We start from the raw sequence: 19,752 nt of genomic DNA, 5'->3' as shown, positions 1-19,752 counted from the left end.
CTCATTTTATCACAGTATTTGCTTTATTGTGATCTGGAAGGAACCTGCAGTATCTCTGAAGTATGCCTGTACTTAATACCTTAAAGAGGAATTAAAGAGATTGAGTAGATAGGTTCCTTGGTAAAGATTTGAAGATTACAGGTTTGGTCTGGGGACATAAAAGATGTTTAGAAATGTAGCTGTCAATGATTTGCTGCTTCATTGATTGGGTTGCTGGAAGCTGATTAAATTTCTAGAGGTAAATACTAATTATAGGAATCTGTTCCATAGAGCTTGTCTGTGAAATTGTAATTTCACTGTTATTGGTAATAATATGTTTATAATCTACTTTGAAAAGTACATGATAGAAGAACTAGAATATAGAGCTTTAAGTTTTTGTCAGTTTTATTTGTTTGAAAGTTTCAGTCCTAGAAGCAGTTAATCCTATGGTATAAACCAGTGCTACTGAAATGACAGGTCCATGGTGAGATGAAAGGATTGCACCAGAATGTAAGGTAGTACACTGCATCCTTCACGGAAAGTTTTGCTGTATAAAAATGTCAGTTGCACTAAACTGTGTTTTGTAACATAGTTGATCACATTCTGCTTCAAGGTTCTTATCTCACACTGGATTGCTGTTGTGACCAGCTCCAGCCCATCTGCAGATCATACTTGGAGGAGTACTAGTATAAACAACTTGTTTCATAAGTGAATGATCTGTTTTCTGATTACATTGTTGGGATTGGATTGGTTTTAATGGACGTTTCTGCTGCTGTTACCTTCTAATGCCCTATAGAGCAGGTAGAGCTAATGAAACAAGTAAGGAATTTGGAGTCCTGGCTGTGCCTTTTCTCAGCTGAATGGCCTTGGACAAATAATTTAACCTCTCTGAGCCCATTTCATCATGTGTAAAATTAGGATATAATCCCTGTGTTCCCATGTTGTTGTGAAGATTGAGTTACTGTTTTAAGAAACCACTTTGAAAACTCTAAATTGTAGTTAAAACGATATCATCCATACTGACAGTTTTCAAACCTCTCTTCCATTTCTCTAATGCCATCTCTTGCTCTCAGCAATTAAGCTCTTTCTTCCTCCTCTTTTTCTTTAAGAAATTTAGATATTGTTGCGTGCCCACTAAGAACCAGACTCTGGTAAATAAATGAAGTTAAACAATCTTTTCTTCACATTTTATATTTATGCTTGCCTTACATAGTAAATGAAAAGAAAAATGGTTCTACAAAGCTCGTAAGAAAAAACAGTGATCATCTGCCCTAGTCCTCTGAACCTAGGATTCTTGCTTCTCTGAGGCAGTCATTTCAGTGTCTTTTACTCTTTTTGTTGTTATTCTCTTCATATTTCTATATAACATTTTATGGCAATCTTCTTAATTTTCAGTTTTAACTATTTATCTAATAACTTGCTGCTATGAAAATTGAGGGCTTTGCTCTCATATACAATTTCCATCCCCTCATCCTGCCAGAATTGTATATCTTAATTTTTCGTTAGGTCAGTGTTTAGTGTTTATATCATTAAGATGGTAATTATTATTTACAACTGAGTCAGATAGCATAATAATAATCAAGCTTATTTCTTGTGCAATGTTTTTGTTTTCTGGGGAATTAATAACTGTCTCATTTTTATTTGCTTTTTTAAAAAGTACCTTCTCAATGATAGGAAGAATTGATAATGCCAGTATCTAGATTTGCCATGGATCTCTTTCTTTTATTGCTTCTACTTTTTTTCACTTTTGTTGTCTTATCTCCTTGTATGTGTAGGGTTACTTTCTGAGTGGGTTATCAAGCACTGTATTTGTAAAATTATTTGAAGAAATAGTTTAAGGCACAGAATAGTGTTTTTTTTTTTTTCCTTTGGAGAAAGTTTAGGTTGTTTTTTCCAAGTTCCTGGAATCCCTAGCACTTTGGAGATGCCTGGGGACAGACGTTAGCACTCTCTTAAGATCATCTTAAACTGATTTCAGAGATTCAGATATCTGCAGTTGATTGGCAATTTCAAGAAGTCCTGTTCTACATCTGGCCCATTCTTACTCCTAGGGTACAGCCTTTCAGGGTCCCAACTCAAAGCAAGGATGGGTTCAGAGCTGTCTTGGGCACAAAATCTTTTATTCTCTTAGCCCCTTGAAGTTATCAAAACTCCCATTCGGCCTCTTATCCTTTCAGCTGCCTTCTCTAGTTTCAGTTAATACTTGCCCCAAACTCTGGGCTCACCTCCCTCCACCTCTAGCCTAGCCCAGATGCTGACCTGGTAATTCTTCCCTATCATGTTAGCGCTTGACTTCAGGCACAGTTTTTAAGAAATCTTACTTATATAGTTGTCCTCAGTGTATGGACTGGCCCAGAATACCTAGCCTGCCATTACCAAATGTTAAAGTCTGAAAGATTCACATTTAACTAAAAACATCCTGAGTGAAATTTACTACTAAATTCTACAGCCAATCAAACTTTCAACCAGATGTGAAAAGAGAATAAAGGTATTTTCAGACATGTAAAATCTCAAAAGAATGTTCTACCAAAATGAGAAGTAAACTTACAAAGAAGATGACAGAGAATTTTTTAAAAAAGCAAAAAGCAGAAAAGCACAGAAAGCCTCCAGAATAATGGTGAAGGGAGTTCCCAAGATGACAGCTATACAGGTAGCCTAGAGTAACTTACCAATATTTGAGAATGGCAAGCTCCAGGAAGGATGTTTTCACAGGAAGAAAGAAAGTAAAAGAAAGAAAAGGAAAGGAAATTGCAATAGCTATGTTTACTGTGTTCAAGGAGATAAAAGATAAGATTGAGCATTTCTTATCTTTTGAAAAAATTGGAAACTATTAAAAGATGAGTGAAAATCATAATGTTGAAAAATAGAATAAACGAAATTAAGGCCTTTAAGATTAAGAGATAATTGGTGAACTGGAAGATATGACAGAAGAAAATGTTTGGAATAAAGCACAGACAGAATGATAGAAAAAATAGAAGAGAGGATAAGAGAAAAGAGGATACAGTGAGAAGGTCAAATATGAGTGTTTTGGGGATCCCTGAAGGAGAAAACAAAGTGAGAATGGGCTAAAGCAATATTTGAAGATAAATTGACCGAGATTTTGCCAAAAGTGAGGAAGGCCGTGTACTTAAGAAATCTGAAAACCTCAAGCAAGATAAACAGAAAAAATTATATACCTAGGTTGAAAACTAAAGACAAAGAGGACATCTGAAAGTTATCAAAGAAAACAAAATAAAACAAAACCAGATATTTACCAAGAAAAAAAGGTGATCTACGAACGGCTTCTAACAGCTGACTTGTCAGCTAAAACAGTGAAAGCCAGAAGACAATAGAATCATGTCCACAAAGAAATGACTTTCTTCCCTGGCAAACCAGAAATAAATTCTATACCCAGAATAAAGATGAAATCAAGACATTTTCAGATCAACAAAGATTGAGAGAATTTGTCACTAGGAGACCTGCACCAAGGAAATACTAAAAGAATGTTCTTCAGGCAGAAGGAAAGTGACCCCAGATGGAAGCTCAAGAGATAAAGGAAGAAACGAAAGGTGACAGTAAATATGTGGGTAAATCTAAACAAATATTTACTGTATATAACAACAAGAGCCTTCAGTTGAACATATATGTGGAATTATGATGGCATTTCAGTCAAGTTGGGGGGGCGGTAAATGGAATTAAAGTATTTCTGTAGTCCTTGGGTTGCCTGGGAATTGGTAAAACTAATGTTAATGTTAGCTAATGTTAATCTAATTAACGTTAGTTAAATCTAGTGTTAATTAGTTAAGTTTTAGTCTTGAGAGAACCATTAAAAGTATATAGTAATATGTTAATAGAGTATATGTCTTCTAAGCTAACAGAAGGAGAAAAATGAAGTAAGAAGTTATCAGCCCCAAAGAAGGCAAGAAAGGAGAGAAAAAGGAACATAGGAACGTAGAGCTTATTAAGTACAAATAGCACTTAGTAAGACAATAGATATAAATCGAAAGAGGTCCCGTAAATGTAAATGTACTAAATGGCTTAATTAAAAGATAAAAATTGTCCAACTGGGTAAAGATAATTGAACTCAATTATTTGATGTTTATAAAGATACAGCAAAGTTAAAAGTAAAATGTAAAAAATATATACCATACAAACACTTTGAATAGAGAGATGGTGTAGCTAAACTGTACTTGAAGCAGAAGCAGTGAACGTTACCAAAGGTGAAGAGAAACACTTCATAATGATAAAATATGAAACCTCCGTATACGTAACTGTAGCAGATATTCTTATTGGCCTGTATCACATCCTCCTTGCCCCCTCATTTCACCTGGATATTACATACAGCTCACTGTGTACTGCCAGCATCTCACTACACTGTGCTTCTCTTTCTGGAAACTTAAAAGCTGCTCAGGTGAAACCTGGGATTGTGGTGGCAGTTAACACTCCTGGGGCAAGCCTCAAGCAGTGGAGGGACTGGAATCGGTGGATAAACTCTCCAACTTCCCATCCCTTAGAGGGACAATTCTGAAACACATTCTGTTTGTTTCCTTGGTGAGTTCCCTGTGGGAGCGGTTCCAGCACTTACTGCAGAAATCAGCTCAGTAACACACTTTATTGGCTTTCCTTCCTTCCTGGATCTCTCTCTTCATTTCCTTACTGTGTTTCCTGGGATCACCTCCATTACCTAACTGCCCTAAAATCTACACTTTTGGGAGAACTCAAACTAAGACCAAAAAAAATCTGAATTTGTAAGTTTCTAATTTTAAATTTCTCTCTGTTTCTCTTATCTGTATGCAAAGAGTGGCAGAACTACAAGGAGGAATAGATGAAGCCACAATTGTAGTTGGGGATTTTAACCCAATTTTCTTAGTAACTGATGGAACAAGAGACAGATATCAGTAAGGATGTAGATTTGAGCACCATGATCAACAAACTTGACCTAATTTATATATACAGAACATTGCACAAGAGAACTGTGGTGTACGGTTTTTTCTAGCACAAGCAACTCTTTCCAAAACTGACCATATGATAAATCTTGACACAACTTAGAGTCTTGAAATAATGGAGTATGTTCTTTGAACATAGTGGAAACAAGTTACAAAAAGATACCTAAATACTAAAAACCCTTTGACATACTTTTGTAAATGTTTTTCTCAGTTTATTGATTTTTAATTTTAATGGAATTTTTTCAAATATAGAAGTTCCATATTTTGCAGAGTCAAATCTGTCATTCTCAAATGACTCATTAGTTTTAAGCTCAGTTTCTCCCTATCCAGGAATTCAGTAAATACTCATTTAAATAAAAAAAAAATTAAGTAGTTTTTTCTATTTTATTGGCTATACTTAATCATTCCTCTGGTTTGAGTTTCTCCCTATCCAGGAATTTTTCCCTATCCAGGAATTCAGTAAATACTCATTTAAATAAAAAAAAAATTAAGTAGTTTTTTCTATTTTATTGGCTATACTTAATCATTCCTCTGGTTTGAACTTCAGAATCACTTTTTCGTTCCAAAAAAGAATTCTACTAGAATTTTTAATTGCAATAACTCCTTGTTCTTATAAGAATTTTATTTTTGCATTTTTAAATTCAGGTATAATTGAGATATAACATTATATTAGTTTAGTTATACAATGTAATGATTCGATATTTGTATATATTGTGAAATGATCACCACAGTAAGTCTAGTAACATCTGTCACCATACATAGTCACAAAATTTTTTTTTCTTGTGATGAGAACTTTTAAGATCTACAGTTTTTTTATTTTTAAATTACCATTCTGTATTGTGATTGAGATTACTACTTACTGTTCCCAGTTCTTCCTTTCCCTTCTAGCTATTAGTAGATGAAATGCTAACTGGTTATTGAGAGATGTAGAGAAATGCTGATGGATATTGATGGAAGTGAGGGCTGGGCATGAGCTAGCTGTGGCTGGCATCAAACCACTGAAAAATGGGTTAGGATAACATGCCCACTCTGGCTGGTGAAACTGGTTTTCTTTGAAGTGGGGTAAATGGTAAAGCAGGTACAAGTCTCCTGCTATCTTTCTGTCTGATGTTACTATTCTGTACTTTGATTTATAGAATTTATTCTTGAAGTCTTATAGATTTTTGTTCCCTATTTTTAGATTCCAAGGTTCTTGTAACTTTATCTCTCTTAATTTTTTGTGAGGTTTTTTTTGATAAAAAGGGTTGGGGAGAATAAATGAGACAGAGGAAGTTCCTCTCTAAACCTAGCAATTGTAGAACAATTGCTCGTTTTCCATTTTTTGGCATTGTTATGGATTATTAAATAATTAGATATTTGACTTCCTGAGAAATTGTACAGTTGAGAATGTGTATTCACAGATAAGTACAAAGGTTATTTCCTATTTTTGTGTTTCAGGGTTATTGTTTCAATGCTAATAGTGAAAAATGCTACCACCTCTCTGCTTTTAGGTTGGAATGTTGCGTCAGCAGGTTGAAGAACATGAAAAAGTCAAGCAAGAGATGGCCATGGAGTATAAGCTGGAGTTAAAGAACCTACATGAAGAAGTAATATTTTAATTCTGTTATGTGTTGTATAATTCTGTCTCTTCAACCCATGAGAATTTTGTTAACGAGCCAGTTTCTGCTTCATAGAGTGGATGTATATATACTAAGGGAGGTGCAGGGGTGGAAATCTATTTCTCTGTTCTTAAACCCAGGTAAAGAATCTTGCCTATTTATATGTTTGATACTACCTACAACAGCGATTCTAAAATGTGTTTGTTGGTTGAGGACCTGAAAGAAATAGAGCTATTTTTGTATAATACCATGAAATACTGATACCAAAAGCTTATATTAAATGTTTTAATTTTTAAGTTGAATCAGTTACTAGATTTTAAATAATGGAGGATCCGAAGGTTTCAGAAGCATTTTGGGATAGATAAGAAAAGTAAGAAAATTCTATCAGTTAACTCAATTTTATTCTTCAGATTGGGAAAAAACTGCTTTTATTTTCATTTAATTCCACAGTACTCCTCTCTTGCTTACTTACTCAGTGTTCCGCAGGAGAATGGTTCAAGAACCACAGGCCTAGAGAAGAGAGACAGGGTTTTTATTTGCTGCTTTTATTGTGGGGGTGGGTTTAGGGGCCCCTAAGTGCAAGGCGATTGTACATTGTAAGAAAAATTAACTTCTGTTTATAAAATATTTTCCTTTTATTTTTCTTTGACTCAATATATTTCTTTTCTGGTGTTTATTTTTTAATATGTAGTTTTGAGTTGTTATTTTATCTGACATGCTGTCTATTTTCAGGGATACTAGTTAGCTCTATGCGTGCTTTCATAATGCCAATTTGTTGTATCAGCACTGTTTACACATTCTTAAATTTTAAGTCTAGAAATAACTGTGTCTACAGTTAGGCAGACTGAAGAGAAGCTATGAAAAGCTACAGAGAAAACATGTAAGAGACTTCAGAGGAAATGCCAGAAATCACAGGGAAGATCGGTCTGAAATTGAGAGATTAACTGGAAAAATAGAGGTATGTTCATAGTACTGATTTGCTCATAGTGATTGTCAGCCTTCATGTAGGAAAATGCTGTTTCTAATAGTGCTATTTCCTGAAACCAATTTTCTCTCATCTCCAGGACTACTACTGAGCTGTTTCAAAGGTGGGAGGGTGATCCACTGTGCATCCTGTCACCAGGATGGTTACTAGCTATCAGTAACTCTCAACAGGGCAGTACCCTCCTTTGAGGGCATTGGAAATGTATGGAGACATTGTTTCGGTTGTCAGAATGGCTGGGAGTGAAACTGGTGTGTAGGGCACAGGGACCAGGGACACTAAACATGGCTGGGACTTTTCCACACAGGAAGGAGTATTGAACCCAAAATGCCAATATTGAGGAACATTGACTACCAGTTACTAGCTGTCCTCCATGGGCAGTGTCCTTGTCTTATTTATCACCTAACAGAGTAGGGGCTTAGTAAGTGTTGAAGGTACTAAGTGTTGAAGCTTTTTTGTACAGAGTACTCTGCATATCAGATTGTTTATCGTCAGTTCCCATTTAGATATGGTAAGTCACTTACCTCCCCCTTTGCTGACTTTGTTTTTATTAAGACTGAATAACTCCATTATTATTGTATATATTGATTCCCTAGAGGAGTTAAGGGAGTGGTGGGTTAAAACCACCAAGAGTAGATGAAAGAGCAGCACGAGGCTGTCACTTTTTTCCCCTTGGATCCCCTCTGTCTATGCTCTTGGTTCTCAACGGTACCTAAGAGTCACCCAGGGCCCTCTTTAGGCTCTCAGAGATTTTGATCCAGTTGTATGGCATGCGAGCTAGGACTCTGCATTTTATCTAGCTTCCCTAGCCAATGCTAATTTGAGAAACATTGTTCAACATCTTTGTGTGATTACTTACAATCTTTCTACTCAGTGACGCGTCACCCACAAATGCCAGTATATTATTACTACCTAGAATTTTAATTTCTGCATTTAATATTTTTTTATATCTCAATATTTTTATACATTTGAAGAGCTTAGAATCAGATACTGCTTTCCCTCCAGTCCTCTTCAGTGAAATCTGGGTCTTTTTTGAAAAACCCCTCATGTTCTTGTTCCCCATTACCACTTCCTGACCATTGTCTTTTCTTTGTACCTCAGAAACTCCATCTTTTAACATCTTTATTAGAGTATAATTGCTTTACAATGGTGTGTTAGTTTCTGCTTTGTAAGAAAGTGAATCAGTTATACATATACATATGTCCCCATATCTCTTGCCTCTTGCGTCTCCCTCCCTCCCACCCTCCGTATCCCACCCCTCTAGGTGGTCACAAAGCACCAAGCTGATCTCCCTGTGCTATGTGGCTGCTTCCCACTAGCTATTTTACGTTTGTTAGTGTATATATGTGCATGCCACTCTCTCACTTTGTCCCAGCTTACCCTCCCCCTCCCCGTATCCTCAAGTTCATTCTCTAGTAGGTCTGCACCTTTATTCCTGTCTGGCCCCTAGGTTCTTCTGACCATTTTTTTTTTTTTAGGTTCCATATATATGTGTTAGCATACGGTATTTGTTTTTCCCTTTCTGACTTACTTCACTCTGTATGACGGTTTCTAGGTCCATCCACCTCACTACAAATAACTCAGTTTCATTCCTTTTTATAGCTGAGTAATATTCCATTGTATATATGTGCCACATCTTCTTTATCCGTTCATCTGTTGATGCACACTTAGGTTGTTTCCATGTCCTGGCTATTGTAAATAGAGCTGCAGTGAACATTGTTGTACGTGACTCTTTTTGAATTATGGTTTTCTCAGGGTATGTGCCCAGTAGTGGGATTGCTGTGTCGTATAGTAGTTCTATTTTTAGTTTTTTAAGGAACCTCCATACTGTTCTCCATAGTGGCTGTATCAATTTACATTCCCACCAACAAGAAAATCCATCTTTGATTTTCATGTCATCAGCATATACCACCAACCACTGTACATACAGCCAAAGTTAGTCATCTTCTGATCCCTGGTTACTCCCCTGTTCAAAGATTTCAGCTCCCAGTTCACTGTCATTCTCTCCAACCTTGTTCTTATCATAATTCTTGAGGATATCAGTATCCACAGAGTTGATGCTTATAATACTGTGGTCTTTGAGTTCCTTGGTGTTCTTTCCTCCACGGATATTTTGATCTCCTATCTGTCTCTTCTCCCTTTTCCCATTGTCCTTCCTTAGGTGTTATCATTACCAATACTTGCAACCCTCCTAGAATCACATTTTTAAGCATCACATTCTCCAACTACCATCCCTGTCTTTTCAGCTCTCTTCCTCTGGCTCCTGATGCTCGATACTCACCTGACCCCCTCATCCCTTAAAGTGCTTGGATCCTGCCACTTGTCACTGCTCTGTCTCTACCTTGTGTCCTCAGTTACAAGTCCTTACCCAGCTTCCATCCCATGGTTACACTCCTTATATTCCCCTTCAATTCTGTGCTCTCTCTTACTTCATCGCCTTTGCTTGGCAAAACTGTAACTCTCATTAAATCCAGCTTTCTCCCCACTTTCTACCTGTCGTGTGGCAGACCATGGCTGGAGAAAAATATAATCGTGCTGACTGGCCTCATTTTAAATTCATGGTCACTCACCTCAAATGGGTCCTCATGCTGCCCAGAATCATATTATATTTCCCCTCACTCTCCTACTTTCCACAATGACTGTTTCATACGTTCTCTTTTCTTGAATTTTCAACACTTTTCCCCACATCCTCACTTTTGGATGATGATCTTTCTTTCTATTTCATTGAGAAAATAGAAAATAATTTTCACAAACTTCCAGCCTTGTGTCTATCTGCCTATTTGCAACTGCACCCGTATACTCTGCCTTCCTGCTGGAGGGACTGTCCATGCTCTCCCTATTCCCTACCCATGACATCACTCTAGAAATGCTCCTCTCTTCTGCATCATCAGGTTTTTCCTCCCTACTGGATATTTTCCACCAACATGCAAACTTACCCCCTCTTAAATATCCTTTCTTGACCTCTCTCTTCATACTCTGGATACTGCCCCATTTTTCTCCTTCATTTTATAACTAAACTACTTTATGTACCTATACTTGTCTCCAGTTCCTTTCCTTCCATTTTTCTTACACCCACTCAGTAAGGCTTTTGCCCCCTCTCTCTGCAGAAGCTATTTGCATGGAGGTCACCAGTGACTTCCCCATTACTCAAGCCTGTGGCCAGCCCTCATCTTCCCCATCCTGTCTGCAGCACTGGACCCAGCTGGTCTCCGTCCTCCTTACACCTCTTTCTGGATTTGGCTTGGAGAACGATTGCACTTTCCTGGGTTTTCTCCTAACTTGTTTGCCACTCTTTCTCAGTCTCTTTTGTTCCCCAACCTTTTAGCATTGGAACACCTCACGGTTGTGTCATTGTACTCTTCTTTTTTCTGTCTAGGCCCACTCCCTTGGTGATATCATTCAGTCTCATAGTTTTAAGCATTGTGTATATGTTAATAATTCCCACATTTGTATATCTAGTCCTGACCTCTCCTTTTTGCTACAGAATAATTTCCAACCTCCTGTTTCACATCTCCAATGTCTAAAGCTGTCTCAAACTTGACATGTCCAAAATAAAGGTCCTGATTTTTTTCTCTCCTATCTTCCAGCACCATTTCTGTTTCAGTTAATGGCAACTCCATTCCTCAGATTGCTCAAGCCTAAAAACCTTGGAGTCACCCTTGATTTCTCTTTTCCCAGCACAATAGCCAGAATGATTCTGTTTTAATGTAAGTCAAATCATGTCCTCTCCTGTACATAAACCTTCCAGTAGCTTCTCTTAAAAGACAAAGTTATCATAATGACCTATGTAGTTTCACCGCCTGTTAACTCTGACCTTTCTCTTCCTTTTTTTCCTTTTACTCACTCATTCCAGCCACACCAACCTCCTTGCTCATCCTTGAACATACCAGGATGCTTCCACTTCAAGGCCTTGTACTTGCTGTTCCCTCTTCCCAGAATAGTATAACTTCATCCCTGTCTCCCTTGATGTTTACTTAAATGTTACTCAATGTGGCCACTCCTTTTTAAAATTGCAGCCCCCAACTCTGAGCACTTCATGCTCTATTTTCCCCAAAACAGGTATAGTTGGCTTTCTGTATCTGTGGGTTCCGCATCCATGGATTCAACCAACCATGGATCTAAAATATTCTGGGGAAAAAAAATTCCAGAAAGTTCCAGAAAGCAAACCTTGAATCTGTCATGCACAAGCAACTATTTTCACAGCATTTACGTTGTATTTACAACTATTTACATAGCATTTACATTGTATTAGGTATTATAAGTAATCTAGAAATGATTTCAAGTATATGGGAGGATGTGCATTGGTTATATGCAAATAATACACCATTTTATATAAGGGACGTGAGCATCTGTGGATTTTAGAATCTGCAGAGGCCTGGAACTAGTCCCCCACAGATACTGAGGGGTGACTGTATTACTATCTAAGGTACTGTACAATGAATGTGTTGCCTATCTCCCTCCAATTGAGTGGGGCTAGAATTTTTGTTTTGTTAAATAGTGTATCCCCAGCACCTAGAACAGTACCTGGCATGTATATGGTAGAAATAATGAATAAGTGAGTATCAGCTGGTGAACAGTAATTACCCTAAGCTAGCATGAGACTTCTGGAGTTGAGGCTCCTGGAGGACAGTGATGGAAAGACTGAGTTTCCTTTCTCTTTGGTTTGCCTCATTTTCATAAATACTGGGCTCATTTTCTTGATCGTGCAACTTGAAGTTACTATTGATCCATCATTGATTTTGAACTGTTTGGCTTTGGGTTACAGATAGCTGTTAAAATTTAATACAGATATTTCTTGTTATTCATGTCTTTGCAGTTCTGTTGAGATAATAAAAATTTGGATATCAAAGGATACTGTGTTAACTGAATCTATTTGGTTCCTGAGTTTTAGACACTGATAAGAATTGGGCTAGCCAGGGATTTATCTGAAAATTTAATTGAATCTGTTCAGTTCCTGGGTTTGGATATCAAGAATTTGGGCAGTGAGGGGTATCTGTAATCATATTTTGAAATTTTCATTATCTTAGCATCAGTTTTCTGAAAAATCACTAAAAAAATTATTAGCAACCCTTAGGTGGCAGCAGATCTTTGAAAATCATGAATCCAGTATTTAGCATCTGTGTTTCATACTCTTCACCATTAGGGTGTTAAATTTAGAAAGACAGATCTCCAGAGGCACAGTATGTAAGGAATTTAGTATTACTCTATAGTTCTATCAGCTAAGTGAGTAATGGGGCTCCTGCTGTGGAGAAAGGTGCATGTGTACCCAGGGACCTGGGGAACAATTAAAGTAAAAGTGAATCTGGAAAGTAGTGACAGCAAGGGGAAGCACTTAGAAGTTAAGTACCTTAATTGCTTCTTCAGGAATTTCGTCAGAAATCACTGGGCTGGGAGAAGCAGCGCTTGATTTATCAGCAACAGGTATCTTCTCTGGAGGCTCAAAGGAAGGCTCTGGCTGAACAATCAGAGATAATTCAGGTAAGTTTAAGACATTTTGGGATAATGAGAGGCAGAGAGGTTTTGATTAAATTTGAGCAGGCTTAATGCTGTGCGCATGTGCTCACCATGTCCACCCACATCCCCACGCCCTCTTGCTCCCTTGCTTGCTGCTTTTCTCAGCGGTTCCTAACTCCTCACTCGTGCTCTTTCTTGCTCTCTCACTCTGTCACTGTCTTGCATTCTCATGCTCACTCCACACTCACATTTGTTTCACTCTCCTAATCTTGGTCTCTCCCTCTCTCCTTTTCTCTTTCTACCTCTGCTCTCTCTGTCTCCTTTTCCATTTCTTTCTGGCTCTGGCTTACTTATTCTGGCTGTTTCTGGCTCTTGCCTTGGTTCCACTTCTGTCTGTGTCTTGTTCCATCTCTGATAGTTCGGAGTGCCTTGGCTGAGGTCCCTCAGCCAGGGAGCTTCGGCCAGTCCACCTGTTTGGACACAAATATTGAAAGATTCACACTAACTAAAAGCAGTATCTTTGTGGCAACAGAAACACTTCTTAGAACACTACTAGAAACTGTTTTTTAATGAAAAAATAATGGCTTAAACAAAACAAAAAATTAGCTACCCAATTTAGGAACTTTCTTCTTAGAACGTATTCAGTTTGTTTGCTTTTTCAATTAAAAACCAAGATCAAAAGGGAAATGAAAATAGAGGGTAGTGAATATTTGTGACAATCTTCTGTGTGCTAGACACTGTCTCAGTGCTTCTTCTAAATGTAGTTATCTAGAATATATAGTTATATGTTATCTGTTTAATACCATGATAATTTGTCAAGGTTGGTAGTTATCTCAGTTTTATAGAAGAGAGAATTACTGGAGAAGTTAAGAGAGCTAGAGAGAAGCTCTAAAAAAAATTTTTTTAAGAAACAATCTGTATTATTTGCTGCTCTAAGTTTCAGTAATATATTGGCTTTTAATCATCCCCCCTGAAATATCAGCAGGCTAGTAAACTACCACAAATGGCTCTGCTGTTAGTGAGTCTACTCAGAATGGCAAGAGGGGCCCACAGCAATCTCAAGGAACAAAATTATTTACTAGGCTGCAGCAAGCTATGCAGCCAGAGTGGGCCAGTAAAATCCTGGATGTCTAGACCAGCGTTTTTTGGCCTGAATGCTAAAGCACTGTATAAACATAAATAGCTGTAAGATATTGTAGGCCTCAGATTGGCAAAATAGAAAATTGAGTCCTGGTTTTTAAGTTCTCAATTATTCATCTATGTAGTATGCTTATTGTTGATTGTAGATCCTTTTTTTCAAATTACTATTGTGATTACTCAGCATAATTAAAGCTTCATTGTTAGTAAAAATGAGATTTTTATTTACCATAATTTAGCTGGGGCTAGAGTAAGATGCCTTTAAAAAGCCAACGTTTGTTTTCCCTACTTAAAGGTATTTGAATTATTCTTCTGATAGTTTTCTTTAAACTAAAACTGCTCGGATTAAGTAAAAAATGTTACTTATATTTCTTTCTCTCTTGTGGTCCTCATTTAAATTTTTTTTAAAAAATGAATTTCTGTATACTCATTACCCAGCAATAATAGTTATCATTTTGCCAATCTTTTAAAAAATTGTGGTAAAAAGCATTAAAACTTACCATCTTAACCATTTTAAAGAGTACAGTAGTGTTAACTATATGCCCCTTGTTGTGTAACAAATCTCTAGAACTTTTTCAGCTTGCAAGACTAAGACTCTTTGAGCAACAACTCATTTTGCCAATTTTGTTTCATCCTTCCCTACTTTTTACTTTTGGCTGGAATATTACAGAGCAAATCACAGACATTGTCTTATTTCCCAACAGATAGGACTTAAAAAAAATAGACATACCAGAGTCACATTAACAGACTAACTTCTTAAATAATTTAATATCTAGTCTGTTCAAATTTCCTGAGTTGTGTGAAATAATGTCTTGGACTCCAGTTAAGGTTGAAACATTGCATTTTGTTGATATGTGAATCACCATTGAACAATAAAGGTAGAAAGTCTTGCAGATTGGATAAATGGATATCAACATCCACACTTCCCCTCAATTTAAAAAAAAAATTGATGTAAAGTTTTTTCTTCTGTATTTTTTAACATCTAAAAGTGGAGTTCAGGGAATTCCCTGACGGTCCAGTGTTTAGGACTGAGTGATTTCACTGCTGTGGGCCCAGGTTCAGTCCCTGGTTGGGCAACTAAGATCCCTCAAGCCACATAACCAAAAAAAAAAAAAAAGTGGAGTTCAGAATAACTTCTCACTGTTTGAGTCATATATTTGCTTGATTTTTTTCTTTTAGTCAGCTATTAAAATGACATAATACATGTTCATTTTAGAAAAATGAGAAAATGTAGATGAAATGAGAATTAAATAAAATCACTCATAATTCCATCCTTTAGAGATTTACCATGGTTAACATTTGCATGTAAGTTTCTTCTGACTTTTTCTGTGCTTGTACGCTGTGCACATTGCATTCATGTACATTTGGTAGGAAAAACACTGTATGTGTGTGTATGGGAAGAGAGGAATAGTTGCAAACTTAAAAAATTACTAAGAATGGCAAAATGTTGATAATTGTTGAAGCTAGGTGATGAATCTATAGGGGTTCATCATCTTACTCTTTCCATATTGTATACATTTGAAATTTTCCATAAAACATAATGTGAAAATGTAAATTATATGCTTACAATGTGACAGGCAGTATGCTAATAAGCACTTTATAATGCAATATTTTATTTAATTTTCACAAGTTAAAAATTTTCCTTTTTAAATACATGTCAACAAATGTGAGTCATAATGATTGTATAGAAGTTCAATCTACCATTAAATGTCTTCGTTTATATAACCAATCTTTTGTTGTGGAACATACAGTTTTTTAATTTTTTCACTCTTATAAATAGTGCATGGGTGAACATCCTTATTTAAATATTTAGGAGTATATGTCCATTTATTTTCTTAGGAAATGACCCTAGAAGTGAGATTGCTGCATCAGAGTAGTCATACATTCTTAAAGATTTTAATATATATTGTCAAAGTACTCTTCAAAGGTGCATTGATACACACTTTCACCAGCAGTGTTTGGGAATGTCCATTTCCTCACACTTTCTCAATATTGTCCATTTCCTCCCACTCTCAGTATTGGGCACTATTATTTATTTTATTATTTTTTAAAATTTCTCCTACTTTTAGGCTTGTCTTTGTCAATCTGATAGGTGGAAAAAATGGTATCTGATTATTTGTTTTAATTTGTATTTCTTTAATTATGAATGAGATTGAGCATTTTTTTAATCTACTTATGGCTATTTCCATTCTTTTGTAAATTATTTATGTTCTTTTCTTTGCTCTTTTTTCTGGTTATTTTATTTATCAAAATCTGTTGTAATTTTAATCAGTAGAGATAATATTTTAAACTTTGTTAATTAGGAGAATACTTTCTATAAACTCAGTATATTTTTTCTTTCAGAACAGTAAAATAAAAATGTCTAAATGTACAAAGCACTAATCACTCTGACATATTGTGTGGAAGAATGTATAGCAGTTCAAGCCACAATACACTGATTTTCAAAAACCAATATATTTTCTTCTATTTCAATCAAGCATTAGAGCCTGAGACCCAGAAGAGGTCATAATGAAACCTTATCCAACCAAATCAGAACTAAAAAAAAAAAATTTAAACCAGTAATGCACTTGTGTAGCCTCTTAGCACAGTTACCAAATGCTGCTTACATACATTCAACATCTAGCTTACTGGCATGATTTTTTATAAAAATGAGAAAATTTTGCAGATATATGATTAGAAGGTACACAGATTGCATTACATTAAACACAAAGGCAGTGTGGTCCTTGTAGGAGAAATCAAGTCAGTACCCCTTGGTAGAAATGTTCTATAAAAATGTGTCACATTGAAGCATCAGTGTTTTCAGCCAATTATCTGTCCCTGATGTATTTCCTTGGAGTATATGATCTGTCAGGACTTCAGGTTTCTTAATCCAAAATATCTGACTGAATTTAGGTACATCTGGAAAGCAGCTGAAAGGGTTTCTCCAATAGTCTGACATCACAGAAAGTGGGTTGAGAAATCCCTCTCTTTACCTGAAGACGTACTTGTTCTACTTCAGGCGTCAACAGCTCACAGAAGAAAAGAAAAAAAAAACAATCAAAACTTCCCCTCCCACACAATCCCACACAAGCTAAACAAAAACTACCCCCTCCCCCCATAAAACCCCAGCACCAAAGTGTCAATCATTCCTGGGAAATAGAACATACCCCTTGGATTCTCTGATTTATTAACTGTTCAAACTTGAAGGACAGAAATGACCTTATGTCCTTGTGGGGAGGAAGGAAGACATGTTAATAATGACTGTAGAGCCATTGAGAAAGTGCATTATCTATTACACAATCAACTTAGAGCCCTGTCCTCCAACAGAGGTGGCCACAACTTCATTTAAATTCTTTGCTCATTTTTTTAAGGATATTTATATTTTACTATTTTGAAAGAGCTCTTCCTACATTAAATATATTAACTCTTTGCTGTTTCATTGCAATTGTGTGTGTTTTCCCAGTTTACCTTAATTCTGCTTAGTAATTTTTATGGAAATACAATTGTTTTATAAACAATTGTTTAGAATGGCTTAATTCTATTAGTTTTTTAAGGTTTTTATCTTGGTTGTCATACTGTAAATCCTTACTAAGCCAAGATTTCTTCTAATGCTTTATAATTTCTTCTTAATATATTTGATCTGAAAATTATTTTGGTATAAGGAATTTGGTAGGAATCTATATTTGTCTTTTTCCAAATGGTTATCCACATAATTTGTTGACTGTTACATTTTGAGAACTTTACAGAATGATTCTAAAATTCATATGGAAGGATAAATGAATGGTACTAGGCAACATTTTTAAAAAGAAGAGTAAAGATGATGTTTCTTTTATCAAATATTAAAATGTATTAAATTTAAAAGTATAGTTGTTAAACAACATGACAATTATTATATGCAAAGACAGAATGATGGTTATTATAAGCATAGGAAAATATCAGTATAGTCACTAAAACATAAGGTCTTTTCTGTTTAGAGGTCAAAGAATCACTTGCTCCTTTCCCTCCTGCTCAAATAATATAAGAGTGAAAAGGAAACATTCAGGGAAATCTTAGAGAACATAAGAACATTTGGAAAAAAAAAAAAAAGTATTAAGCCAATACAGAGTGTAAAATATTTAGCTTATTCATAGTATGTGAGAAAAGTAAAGGCTGCATTGTATATGTTTTCCTTTTGAAATATTTAGATGAGCTATGTGATATTGTTCGAGTTAGTTTTAGATCCTCTGTTCAATTATATATGTATATTTATAGGTTTGAATATATGTTATATTTTTAAAAGCACCATTTTCCTTATGAGGAAAAGATGATCCTAACTCAAATGTTAATCTGTTGTCTTGGTAGAATTATCACAGAGTTAATTGAATTGGCTCAGACCTACTGTTTAAAAGTTTATGGTGACAGAGACACAACAGTGATAAGAAGGTCTTACTGGGAGCTGTACTGTTAATGGGCTGGCTCTTCAAGCTGCTACTTAGTGGAAATACTGCAGAGCTGTGGCCTGCACTGACACATTTGGAGTTGACTCTGATGGGGAGCTTCGTAAAAATTGATGCCTGCAGTGGCCATAACGTCATGTTGAGATCCTTTGGAAAATAAAAAACCCTGTTGCTTTGTATCATATTCTTCTCAGTAATCTCACTATATGGAAAAGTTATTTTCTTGAAGTCCCAGGATTACATACCACAAAGCCAGGGGGGGGGATTTGTGTTCAACCCCCAATCCCCAGCCCTTCCAAACTATTTTCACACTTTCACTGCCCACCCTCGGTTTTTGTTTTTATCTCCGTGACATAAATTGCTTTCTTAATTATTTCTTTACTTTTAACCACCTCTGTTGTGATTTATGTTGTTGAAATAATTCTACCCACTCCACTAGAATAGTTAGGATGCTATATATTATATTAATAAGAGGAAACGCTGGTTTCTGGTTCAAAAAATTAGTGGCAGTGGTTAGTGGGAAAAAAAAGGTTTAAAAATATATTAGCCTTAAGATACCTCTAACACCAGATATTTAAGAGAAATAATCATTATTTTATAATGTTTATATTTTTATTTCTGACTCTCTTCATATTGGAAAGAGGTAGTCTTGAGATATTGTAGTGTAGCTTTGTCCAATAGAAATATGAGTCACCTATGTATAAAATTTTCTAGCAGTCACATTAAAAAAGTAAAAAGAAACAAAATTAATATATTCTGTTTATCTGAGTTTGTCAAAAATATTATTACATTCACGTTTTTAAAAAATTGGGTCTTTGATATTCAGTGTGTACTTCATGCTTTGAGTACATCTCAATTTGGACTAGCCACGATGCAGGTGCTCAGTGGCTACGTGTGGCTAGTGACTGCTGTATTGGCCTAGTGTATTCATTCTAGTTAATGAAAATTTAGAATTTGTTCTTGCAATAATTATGTGATTTTCACTATGCTTAAGAATGGTGTATTTGTATGTGATTGAAATATTGAATAATTAAAGATAGGCTATGCCTGCCCACAGCAGTCATGGCCAGGCTTTACAGTCAGCTGGCCTGGGGACCAATCCCACCTACCAGTATGCCTGCAGTAATTGTGGTCCAACGTAACAGGAGGGCACACCCACACAGGGGATACCCCTGGAGCACTTGGCTGAAGATGTAGCTGATATACCTCATACATAGAAACAAACATAGAGTTAGGCAAACACAGAGGAGACAAAGGAATAT

General features: G+C 36.0%; 1 protein-coding gene across 2 annotated transcripts in view; it reads left to right on the top strand.

The window, feature by feature from the left end:
- The window catches only part of CEP63 (centrosomal protein 63), a 72,953-nt gene that overhangs the window by 16,722 nt on the left and 36,479 nt on the right, over nt 1-19,752 (top strand). For both annotated transcript variants that reach the window (XM_082839037.1, XM_082839036.1), the window contains exons 4-6: nt 6,395-6,490; nt 7,338-7,460; nt 12,849-12,962. In XM_082839037.1, the coding sequence (XP_082695163.1) occupies nt 6,395-6,490; nt 7,338-7,460; nt 12,849-12,962 (333 nt within the window). The remainder of the gene's footprint in view (nt 1-6,394; nt 6,491-7,337; nt 7,461-12,848; nt 12,963-19,752) is intronic.

The sequence above is a fragment of the Leucopleurus acutus genome (genome assembly GCF_964270905.1).
Source record: "Leucopleurus acutus genome assembly, chromosome: 5".
NCBI lineage: Eukaryota > Metazoa > Chordata > Mammalia > Artiodactyla > Delphinidae > Leucopleurus > Leucopleurus acutus.
This window is presented reverse-complemented; position numbering and strand designations above follow the sequence as displayed.